This window comes from Pristiophorus japonicus, chromosome 17, assembly GCF_044704955.1.
Source record: "Pristiophorus japonicus isolate sPriJap1 chromosome 17, sPriJap1.hap1, whole genome shotgun sequence".
Classification (NCBI taxonomy): domain Eukaryota; kingdom Metazoa; phylum Chordata; class Chondrichthyes; family Pristiophoridae; genus Pristiophorus; species Pristiophorus japonicus.
The window spans coordinates 22,265,138-22,277,334 of NC_091993.1; the positions used below are offsets into that span (position 1 = coordinate 22,265,138).

General features: G+C 44.6%; 1 protein-coding gene across 2 annotated transcripts in view; it reads right to left on the reverse strand.

Annotated features, from left to right (window-relative positions):
- The window catches only part of acana (aggrecan a), a 96,684-nt gene that overhangs the window by 21,551 nt on the left and 62,936 nt on the right, over window positions 1-12,197 (reverse strand). For both annotated transcript variants that reach the window (XM_070858475.1, XM_070858474.1), the window contains exons 12-13: window positions 8,738-10,942; window positions 3,336-3,449 (exon numbers count right to left, since the gene is read on the reverse strand). In XM_070858475.1, the coding sequence (XP_070714576.1) occupies window positions 3,336-3,449; window positions 8,738-10,942 (2,319 nt within the window). The remainder of the gene's footprint in view (window positions 1-3,335; window positions 3,450-8,737; window positions 10,943-12,197) is intronic.

The following is a 12,197-nucleotide window of genomic DNA, read 5'->3' on the forward strand; positions in this document are numbered from 1 at the left end:
CCGCGGCCTTCCGTGAGAGGTGGGCGCCGGAGGGACTGGAGTGCATCATCACCCCCGGCAACCAAATTTTAATTTGAACCACGTCAAAAGTTTAATTTGTTTAAGTTTGTCGGTTTTAGTGCCCCCACCCCTTTAGCCAGGGGCACTTGTATAATTTGTGTTTTTGGTGCCCTCAAAAAAAAACAAGGAGGCACTTGAAAAGTTTCTGGCGTGTGCCCGTCCCCACGCCCCCCCCCACCGCCCCCATGCCCCCCCCCCCGCCCCCACACACCCCCCCGCCCCACCCTTAATCAGGGGACACTTGATTACTGTGTCTACAAAAATATTTATAGAGCTGTTGCACTGTGAGGGACTTAGCCAGTCACATGATGTTCACAAGACTTAATAAAACCCCAGTCAGTTGGGTCTAGGTCATCCACTGTGATTCTCGTAGTGGACTGCTCAGCCACCGAAGGACTCATTTTAAGAGTGAAAGCAAATCTTCCTCGATTCCGAGAGACTGTCTATGATGATGAGATTGTGAGCCTAGTGGATGAACTGGTAATGTGTAGTGTGATTGTTAAACCTTTGTTAATAAACCAACTAGTTCTTAATAACAATGCGTTGCTATGAATTTTTAAGAACACATGAAGCAAATGCATTACAGTTTCATACATGTGGTGCCCTTGATCAGCCCTTGTGCCTGTGTTTGAGCTACTTACAAACAATAGTGGACAGGAAAAGACCCTCCGGTCCATCCAGCCTGCCCCACATATTTAGCGTGGAAGCCGCTGGCTTCTGGTACGACGGAATGTGCTTGCAGCAGCGGCATGACAATGACCATCAGTCAGCTTCTGTACCCAATCGGCTGCAATTTGTTCCAGTTGTAATGCCTGATTACTGCATTGGCTCCCTAACACCTGCCCTCACTTGCCGTGAAGTAAATGCCCCGATGCGACGAGCACTGTGCGTGCCAAATTCCAACCACCCGAATAAGTGATTTTATTACCATGTCGCTGGAGACTGCACTGTGGCTGGTGAAACAGAAATGGAATTTGCCAGGTTTGGTGTTCGCTGGCAAACGGAGCAGTTTTTTTGCCCCATCACTACAGGCCAGCCATGCTATTTTCACCTACAGGCCTCTTTGTGTCATCTGCAGCCAATGGGAGGTGTGAGAGTGGGAGTTGGGGAAGAGCGGTAACAAAATACTCACCACTCACTGTGGAGTTAACCTTGTAATGCGAACAGGGGTCTTTCTATAGCACTAGGACCAGGGGCAGTAACACACCTCTTGAAGCTGGATTGATGATACGAATATAACACAAATTGCACTGAACTGCACAATGAATCCATCCCTCGCTTACTCTTAAAGCCATGAGAAGAGCACAATAGTCAAACTTTGGTAAATATTTATTGATGAAGACACTGTCCCTTTGAATCCATCCAGAGAGAAACCGGTGGAATCAAGCATGATGTATTCTTAGACACATCAGTCAAAATGGTTCCTCCTTTGGACAGAGATCACAGAAATACACAAACACAAAAAATGATTGGCAAATTTAGTTTATTTTCAATTTTATTTACTAACGATCATTTCACTTCTTCCTGTCTTGCCCCAGCCCGCCCCACCCGTTCTGTCAATTTGTAACACAAGGAAATAAGAACCTAAGAATTTGGAGCAGGAGTAGGACATTCAGCCCCTCGAGCCTGCTCTGCCATTTAATAAGATCATGGTTGATCTTCTACCTCAGCTCCACTTTCCTGCACTATCCCCATATCCCTTGATTCCCTTAATATCCAAAAAGCTAGCGATTTGTGTCTGGAATATACTCAAAGACTGAGCCTCCACAGCCCTCTGGGATAGAGAATTTCAAAGATTCACCACCCTCTGAGTGAAGAAATTTCTCCTCACCTGTCCTAAATGGCCGACCCCTTATTCTGAGACTGTGACCCCTGGTTCTAGACTCCCCAGCCAGAGGAAACATCCTCCCTGCATCTACCCTTTCAAGCCCTGTAAGAATTTTGTATGTTTCAATGAGATCACATTTCATTCTGTTGTTCTCTCATTCAAATGTTGAGAACTAAATCAATTACAAATTGGGGTTAGGGACATCTCACTTTTGGGGCTAGGCACAATGTATGATACAAGCACATTGCCTCTAGAATTCTCTCTTCTATCCTATATTTTCTGTTTGTTGACCGAATAACCCATAAATTTTGTTGCTGTATACTTTAACTAAAGCATGCTCTTCAATGACAGCACATTTTTCTTTGGGTAGCAGAGGCTGTTTTTAAAAAAAAATTCGGACAGGAGTGTGTCAATATTTGCAGGGGGTCCTCACAGTGTCTTAGTACTTGCAAATGGTGCCTGGGAGCATGTCAGTAGTTGTAGGGGATCCCCCTAGAAGTGTGTTGTATTTGAATCCGGGGATTCCCCAGGACTGTGTCAATACCATCAAGGGGACCCCATTCTCTTTGGGAGAATCTACACGGAACCTGGAATGATTGCCAAGTGTTGGAGATTACAGCAACAGACTGGAGTTCCTCCATGATGAATGAAAGTTCATAGTAATACATCACCATCTTGTGGTCAAGAGAGGAACTGACAGTAATTCTTTGCAGGAATTGAAATTGAACATTTTATTGTCAATCTATTAACAAGATAAATATAGATGGGGAGGCCATTCAGCCCCTCCCAGCTCCTGGAAGAACACAACATCAAATGTTTCTTAAAATGACCTCTAGGTTTTCGCCCCATTACTCTACTCAGAAGTCCATTCCTTGTGTGGCTCATGGTGTGAAAAAGGATTTCCTGACATCAGTCCTAAGTTTGCAGTTTACTCGTTAAAACCCATTTCTCCCTGTCATACTGTCATGGTTTAGTTTGAAGTGGTGTTCTGGATTTATATACTTTCATACACTGTTTACTATTGTATATCTCGCTGTAAGATCACCTCCAGATTGCTCCTGTCAAGGCTCAAAAGCCGACTCTTCTCTAGGATTTTCTTCAAAACTCAGTCCTCTGACACTAAGAATTGGTCTTCTCTGAACTACGTCCCGGGCTGGAATATCTCCCTGTGTCTAGGTGACTGGAACTGGATGCAAAGAGTAGTCTTTACATGTTGTTGATGTACTGATAGTGTACGGCATGCTCTACCCAAGCTGAACCAACCACTATAATTGAGGTTTGCTGCGCCTGCAATTGCACAAAACTAATACTGAACATGGCTTTGCATTTGGGAAAAATGCAAGTTAAATCCAAAGATATTGATGACCCAATGGTTGAAGAGTCATCTTCCATTGGATTGGGCAGATTGTGAGCTTGGCTGCAATAACACAATAATTGACTCACGTACCTATTTCGCATTGTTCTCCTGTTAATCCAACTGGGCATTCACAAACAAAGCTGCCGTCTCTCTGCACACACGTTCCTCGACCGCAGGGGCTGCCTTGACATGGGTCAGGGACAACTACAGAAAAAATAGTAAAATCACAGAGTGATGCAGTTACTCGATGTTTGACACAGGCAATAACTAGGTGCCTAAAGGATGAGGCATTAGTCCAGTTAAAACAACTCAACAACCAGTCCCTTTATTGTGTGTGAATTAAACTGCTCACCCACAACAATTTATTGAAGTTGACTTAATCAACCTCTTGGCCCAAATTGGAAAGATCCATGAATTATGAAAAAAAAAATCATATATTTTAAATTCATGGTGAATTTGGAACTCTCTTCATTTGAATGCTCAGCATTTGCAGTCAACACAAAGCATTTGAGCACTGCGCTCCAACTCAACTGCGCACGTTCGAGTAGCAGGGCTGGAATTCACTACAGCTCGTTCCCTCTGGAACATGGAGCTTGGAAAATTCTTACTGAGGCCACTGCGGGTCGAACTTCTGGAAAAATGAGGTTGTAATCCTTAGAGGAAAGAAAATCTACATTAGTTGGCTTATCCTTCTCGGATTAAGGTGCCGGTTGAGGAGATCACCCTGGAAACAGAGACACATATTATGGGATGTGAAAAGAGCTCACAAGGCTTGTGCTGCCACGTCATTACTGTACTCAAAGGCAGCTCTAAAAGCTGTAGGCAATTGTGTGAGCTGGACCCTGATGATTCAAAAGCCGAAGCTTGGATCCTTTTGGAATGTGATGTGCAAGGAAAGATTCTGCCCATCAGTTGGGAGGACAAAATGATCAACATTAAAATGAGAAGGACCAGCCTATGTCCAGAAACTAGAACTTGCTTGGCGAGAATACTGCCATGGGTTCGGCATATATGCGATATGAGTGAATATTGGTACTTTTGGAAGTTGATGGAAAGACTCCAGTTGGGAAAAGACCATGTGGTGTACTAAGGATAAGATGGTGGGACTATGAATGGGAAGACCTGAATGAAAGACTGACAATGGTGCAGATAGCTGGGGGAGGTGGCAGAGGGTAGAAGCCAATGTCAAAGGACTTCTAGTATTGATGGGCAACCTAGTGTAGAAGACCGGCCACCAGTTTCAGTGGAGGACTGAGGCACCTTCCTTGGAACAGGAGAAATATCCTGCATATCCAAACCAGACAATTCTTTAATAAACAATTTTCATAAGAACTCCTCGACCACTGTTGCATTATTGAAGGAACTGACCGAGTGTCACTTTCAAATTTCTGTCTCCTGGAGAGGAATTTGAGGTGTCTGCCACTATCTCAGCCTTGGCCTTGTTGATCCATCACATAATCAAAAGTGTTCTCATTAGTAATTAGTAGCAAACCCGCTAATGCTTTGTCAGGTATGATGCTAACACATTGAAGAGTTTCTCACTAGTATCGCATGGCACAATTAACTTAGGGTTGAAGCTTAGCTTTAATAATCAGGTATTTATATCAAAAGTAACATTTCTGCATCAAGAGCTGTCATTCAGCCTTTCTGGGCAACAAGAAAATTGCATTTATATATCGCCTTTGACAGAGTAAGACTTCCCATGAGCGTCACAGGAGTATAATCAGGCAAATAAATTACCTAAGGAATGGAGTTTGTGGCAGGGGCTGAAGACAATGGCTTCGGTCTTCCCAATATTTAATTGGAGGAACTTTCTACTCATCCAGTACTGGATGCCGGACACACAGCCTGACACATGGAGGCAGTGGAGGGAGTTAAGCAATAAGGAAGCCCAGAGAGAGTCACACAGTCTCTGGAGATCCATGCCAATCCCTGCTTGCCCTATGGGGTACAGTAGCATAGTGGCTCTGGTACTGGACCAGTAATCCTGAGGCCTGGACTAATGATCCAGCGACTTGAGTTCCAGTCCCACCATGGCATTCAATGAAATAAATCTGAAAATAAAATCATTAAAAAGCTAGTATCAGTAATGGTGACCCTGAAACTACCGGATTGTTCTAAAAACCCATCTGGTTCAGTAATTTTCTTTGGAGAAGGAAATCTGCCATCCTTAGCCAGTCTGGCCTCCATGTGACTCCAGACCCCTAGCAATGTGATTGACTCTTAGTTGAATTCAACAAGGTGACTCACCACCAACTTCTTAAGGGCAATTAGGGATGGGCAATAAATGCTGGTCTTGTCAGTGACTCGCGCATTCTGTGAATGAACAAAAGAAATACCCACAAACCCCTGAAATACACACGGTGGTGAACATAGGAACAAGAGTAGGCCAGTTACCCCCTCGAGCCTGTTCTGCCATTCAATCAGATCATGGCTGATCTGCGACCTATACCTGTTTTTGTCTCATATCCCTTAATACCTTTGGTTATTGTCCAAAAGGTCAGCTTTAGATTGATGAACGAGATTTAATGTCATATAAAGTAGGCACTTTCCGGTGGGTTGTCATGTATTTGTGAAAAATAATTATGGATCAATACTCATTTCTTAATTTCCAAATGATGTTTAAATTGTTTGGACCAAGTCAAAATGCTGTGGATCCAATATACTGCATCGTCCCAGAGCAATGTTCACTGTAATTAGAGTCTCCTAAATGTTTGCTGATATCTTAGATTCACAACCCACAGCAAAATGCCTACATTAAAGGCATTAAATCTTGTTTATCAATCTACAGCTAAACCTTTTGGAACTTTGTGCTCTCGATAGGTGTGAGAGCAATGACAGAATAGGGGGTTGACGCACAAACACATATTGGGGGAGAAATTGGCCTCCTTTGCGCCTCCCGTTAGCGCCACCGGGGGCTGATCAAGGGGTGGCGCCGGCTTTCTGCCCGGGCGAGGTGAGAGAATCGATGCCCGTGCGCTTCCCTTGCAGGTTAGTGGCGGCGGTAACCTTAACGCCACTACCTCCTGCGCCCTGGAGATCGTGAGGCCATCCGGTGCGCAGCGCCCCAGTACCGCCCAGGATGCTAACTTTGCTCCCGCGCCCCTGCAGCATCGCCGGACGCCAACAACGGCAGCTGCAGGAGGCACTGTGACGTCGGCCAGCCGCTTGGGGAGCGGTAGTTAAAGACAGTGGTGGTCAGTTAGGATAGAACTTTTTTTTAATCACGCCCCTCTGCTCCTTTTTAAAATGTTCCATTGCCGGCGATTGATCAGCCTGCACGTGGATGACATGTGTCATTGCAGATCAGTGGATTCATTTCCCTGCAGAGCCCTCAGCGATGGTCCTTCCCTTTAAGGGAGGAAAGGAGCCTCTGATCCCGGCAGTGCTGCACGGGACATTGTGCCGCGCTCTGCCGCTACCACCCCTCTTGCTTGGTTTAGTGCTCCAAGGGAAGTGGTAATGCTTGATTTAGTGCTCTACTTGCCTCCTGAAGCGTTACACCGCAAGTTCGCGTCTGTGGAATTGGGTAGTGCCTGATGATACTTTTGCGCTCCCGCAAAAGTTAGCGCCCGTAATGCGGCGCTACGCAATTTCTAGCCCATTATGTGTTACGTCACTGGGATGTATTTTCTGACTGACACACCTCTGTACAAACACTTGACACACTCACATTAAATCCCTCTGCTTGCTTTTTAGTGCCTGTTCAAAAAAAAAAGACATATGGACGATTTGAAAATACATCCAATGTCAATGTTTAAAATTCATTCTGAGGATGCTGGCCTCACTGCCATCGCCGAGATTTGTTGTTCATCCCCAGTTGCCCTGAGAAAGTGGTGCTAGGCCACTTCAGAGGGCAGTTAAGGGTCAACCACATTGGTGTGGCACTGGGGTCACATATAGGCTGGACCGGGTAAGGACGGCAGGTTTACATAAGAAATAGGAGCAGGAGTAGACCATTTAGCCCCTCGAGCCTTCTCCGACATTCAATAAGATCATGGCTGATCTAATCTTGGCCTCAACTCCACTTCCCTGCCCGCTCCCCGTAACTCTTGACTCCCTTATCATTCAAAAATTTGTCTATCTCCACCTTAAATATAAAGGTCCATAAAGGACATTAGTGAACCAGCTGGGTTTTTACCACAATCCAAGAGTTTCACTTTTACCGACACCAGCATTTTATTTCCACGTTATTTAAAATTGAATTCAAATTCTCAAAAATGGTGGGATTTAAACTCACGTTCTCTGGATTACTGGTCCAGTAACATAACCAACATTCTCGTCTTGATGGGCACAAGATTTATAAAGTTGTTTAAATACAGATAATTACATTTTCGGGGAGGTGCGGGGGCATGAATGAATGAAATTAGACCCTGAATTATCTTTCGGAATACGAGTTTAGATTTCAACACTGTTTGATAGTGTAATGATTTGGAAAAAAATAAACATTTGGCAAGAATTTGCTTTTTTTTTTAAACACAAGGTAGTGCTAGAACTCTGGCTAATTTTTCATGCTATGTCGGGGAAGACCTGGATGGGTTCGGACACTGTCCTTTCACCTGTGGGGTCTGGGTTTGCATCCAACCCATACTGATGGGATCAAGATCATTTTCCTAGTTGCAAGGGGCCAACAATGAAGAGACTTTCAAGGACCAGCAAGGGGTGTGATTTATTTTTGTTCTTGTCCATCTCTTCACCCTCCCCTCACCTCCCGGTTTATAAATGCAGTGTACAGGATATTCTTTATCAAGATTATGTAACCTCTTTAAGTATTCCAGAACAAAGACCCATCATAAATGTTTAAAGTGTCAGCTACGATTCTAAGGGATACCTATCACTAAACTTCACTTGGCCCAATTGGGCAAGTTCCTTTTAAGTTTCAGTTCTTTTGCTGGATGAGCAATCAGACAGATTGCTATATAATGACGGGACACCCCTTGTCAAATGAGAAAGTTAACACCACTCAATAATAAAATGCATCTCTCTCCCTCCCACTCTGTCTTTTCTTAGGATGAACAAGAGGAAAAGTGTGGATAACTGTTAATACTTCAGATGCCTTGCTTCACTATGCCAAAAAACTGTACTTTAATTTCCATCTCCTTTTTTTTCTGACCAGGACATGGATATTTAAAAAAAAACTGCCAATCTGCCAGCTTCCCTCAGCAAGTAGCAATTAAACTCTGACTGACCTTGAGCTGCATTTATATATAGCCTACTTAGATTTTGTGGCTTTAAAAGCATGGGCTATCTTAAACATAGCTCTGTTTTAGTATAGAATAATACATGACATGGCACAATGCTCCAGTCATCATAAACGGCATTTCATCCGACTTACCGTGAGCACCGCCACGGGTGATCCGCTAGTAAGTGATAAATTACACAATCCCGTGGTTTTTTTTTTGGCTACAGTTTTCCATCATGCCACTGGAACACCACTTATTACAGAACCTACTCCAACTGAAGAAGATAATTTGAATCAAAACATTTAGTACCTTCTGCTATCACGGGTTCAGCCACAATTGTCACAACTTCTGGCGAGATTTGAGGTGGAACAGTTGTAAGTGCTATTGGCGTGGCGGGAGTAACCTTTAGCACCCCTACAGTCTCGGGAGCAATTGACATTTCTATTCCGCTGGATGTCATGCTGTCTATTGATTGTGAAGGAACCTCGTCCTCTTCACGTTCTGCTTCTGGTATTTTGGTTTCCGCCAGGGTTATTTCAAGCTCCGTTTGTTGAGATATTTTAGGAATTACAGGTGAAACTGTCACAGAAGGTTCGCCACTAACTTCAGGAGCACCAGATGGTTGTCCGCTAACTTCAGGAACTCCCGAAGGTCCTTCAGTGACTTCTGGGAATCCAGAAGGTTCTCCACTAACTTCAGGAGCACCAGAAGGTTCTCCACTAATTTCAGGAGCACCAGAAGGTTCTCCACTAACTTCAGGAACTCCGGAAGGCTCCTTGCTTATGTCAATAATTCTGGATGATGGAATAACAATTTGGGGAATTGTAGAAGGTTCCCCGCTAACATCAGGAACTCCAGAAGGTTCTCCACTAATGTCATATAGTTGTCCGTTGACTTCTCCGCTTATATCAGGAATCCCAGATGGCTCCCCACTTAAATCTAGAATCCCAGATGGTTGCCCGCTTAAATCCGAAATCCCAGAAATAAGTTCTTCAATAGCTCCTTCACCTGCTTCTACAAATTCAGAAGGCACAGTTGGATATTCTGTATCTACTGCAGTCACCAGGATTACCTGTATTCCAGAAGCATCTCCACTGATATCAGGTACTCCAGATGGTTCCCCACTGATTTCTGGTATTCCGGATGGTAATCCACTGACATCTGGTATTCCAGAAGGTTCTCTGCTAACATCAGGCTTTCCATAAGGTTCCCCACTTATATCAGGTATTCCGGAAGGTTCTTCACTAACATCAGGTATTCCAGAAGCTTCTCCGCTGACATCAGATATTCCAGAAGGCTCTCCGCTAACCTCAGGTAACCCAGAAGGTTCTCCGCTGACATCAGGTATTTCAGAAGGTTCTCTGCTAACCTTAGGTATTTCATAAGGTTCTCTGCTAACCTCAGGTATTCCAGAAGGTTCTCCGCTAACCTCAGGTAACCCAGAAGGTTCTCCGCTAACCTCAGGTAATCCAGAAGGTTCTCCGCTAACCTCAGGTATTCCAGAAGGTTCTCCGCTAACCTCAGGTATTCCAAAAGGTTCACCGCTAACCTCAGGTATTCCAGAAGGTTCTCCGCTAACCTCAGGTATTCTAGAAGGTTCTCCGCTAACCTCAGGTATTCCAGAAGGTTCCCCGCTAACCTCAGGTATTCCAGAAGGTTCTCCGCTAACCTCAGGTATTCCAGAAGGTTCTCCGCTATCATATGGTATTCCAGAAGGTTCTCCACTACCGTATGGTATTCCAGAAGGTTCTCCGCTACCATATGGTATTCCAGAAGGTTCCCCGCTAACCTCAGGTATTCCAGAAGGTTCTCCGCTAACCTCAGGTATTCCAGAAGGTTCTCCGCTATCATATGGTATTCCAGAAGGTTCTCCACTACCCTCTGGTATTCCAGAAGGTTCTCCACTACCCTCTGGTATTCCAGAAGGTTCTCCGCTTACATCTGGTACTCCAGAAGGTTCTCCGCTAACACGTGGTATTCCAGAAGGTTCTCCGCTTACTTCTGGTACTCCAGAAGGTTCTCCGCTTACTTCTGGTACTCCAGAAGGTTCTCCGCTAACCTCTGGTATTCCAGAAGGTTCTCCGCTAACCTCTGGTACTCCAGAAGGTTCTCCGCTTACATCTGGTACTCCAGAAGGTTCTCCGCTTACATCTGGTACTCCAGAGGGTTCTCCGCTAACACGTGGTATTCCAGAAGGTTCTCCGCTTACTTCTGGTACTCCAGAAGGTTCTCCGCTTACTTCTGGTACTCCAGAAGGTTCTCCGCTAACCTCAGGTATTCCAGAAGGTTCTCCGCTAACCTCTGGTATTCCAGAAGGTTCTCCGCTAACATCTGATATTCCAGAAGGTTCTCCGCTTACATCAAGTTTTCCAGAAGGTTCTCCACTAACATCAATTATTCCAGAAGGTTCTCCACTATCATCAGGTATTCCAGAAGGTTCTCCAGTAATAGCCGGTATCCCAGACGGCGTTCCACTTACATCCACTTCTGGGAAAGATGTTACGTCAGCAGACCCTGAGGGAAAACGCAAAAAAGGTTTTAAAATCACGGAGGATATAAAGGCATTAAGCCCTTACTGTACGTACAGGGCACTGGACTCTTACACTTGTAAATACACCAGAATGTTCACCTCTGAAGTCATGCATCCCTTGTTCTTAATCTCTTTGACAAGGTTATTTTAAAAGAAAATAAAGATTGCATGAAGATTGCATGAATGTTCCTTGGCTATGTGCTTCTATTTTACTCTTTCTCTATGAGTAGTCTCGTGCACCAATCATTCAGCTGATTGCAGAATATATCTAATTTTATTACACGAGAAGGCTGCTTCCAGTGGGGTTCCACAGGGCTCAGTACTCGGTCCTTGCTTTTTGTGGTATACATCAATGATTTAGACTTGAATGTAGGGGGTATGGTTAAGAAGTTTGCAGATTATACTAAAATTGGCCGTGTGGTTGATAATGAAGAAGAAAGCTGTAGACTGCAGGAAGATATCAATGAACTGGTCAGGTGGGCAGAACTGTGACACATAGAATTCAATCCAGAGAAGTGTGAGGTAATGCATTTGGGGAGGGCTAAGAAGGCAAGGGAATACACAATAAATGGTAGGACACTGAGAAATGGTAGGAACAAAGGGAGATTGGAGTGCAGGTCCACAGATCCCTGAAGGTAGCAGGCCAGGTTGATAAGGTCATTAAGAAGGCATATGGGATACTTGCCTTTATTAGCCGAGGCATAGAATACAAGAGCAGAGAGGTTATGCTTGAACTGTATAAAAAACTAGTTAGGCCACAGCTAGAGCACAGCGTGCAGTTTTAGTTTGCACTAGAGAGGGTACAGAGGAGATTTACGAGGACGTTGCCTGGGCTAGAGAATTTTAGATATGAGGAAAGATTGGATAGGCTGGGATTGTTTTCTTTGAAACAGAGGAGGCTGAGGGGAGACCTTATTGTTGTATAAAATTATGAGGGGCCTAGATAGAGTGGATAGGAAGGACCTATTTCCCTTGGCAGAGGGGTCAACAACTAGGGGGGCATAGATTGAAAGTAATTGGTAGGAGGTTTAGAGGGATTTGAGGGAAAATGTATTCACCCAGAGGATGGTGAGGGTCTGGAACTCACTGCCTGAAAGGGTGGTAGATGCAGAAACGTTGATATGTACTTGAAGTGCCGTAACCTACAAGGCTACAGACCAAGAGCTGGAAAGTGGGATTAGGCTGGGTAGCTCTTTGTCGACCGGCGCAGACACAATGGGCCTTCCGTGCTGTAAATTT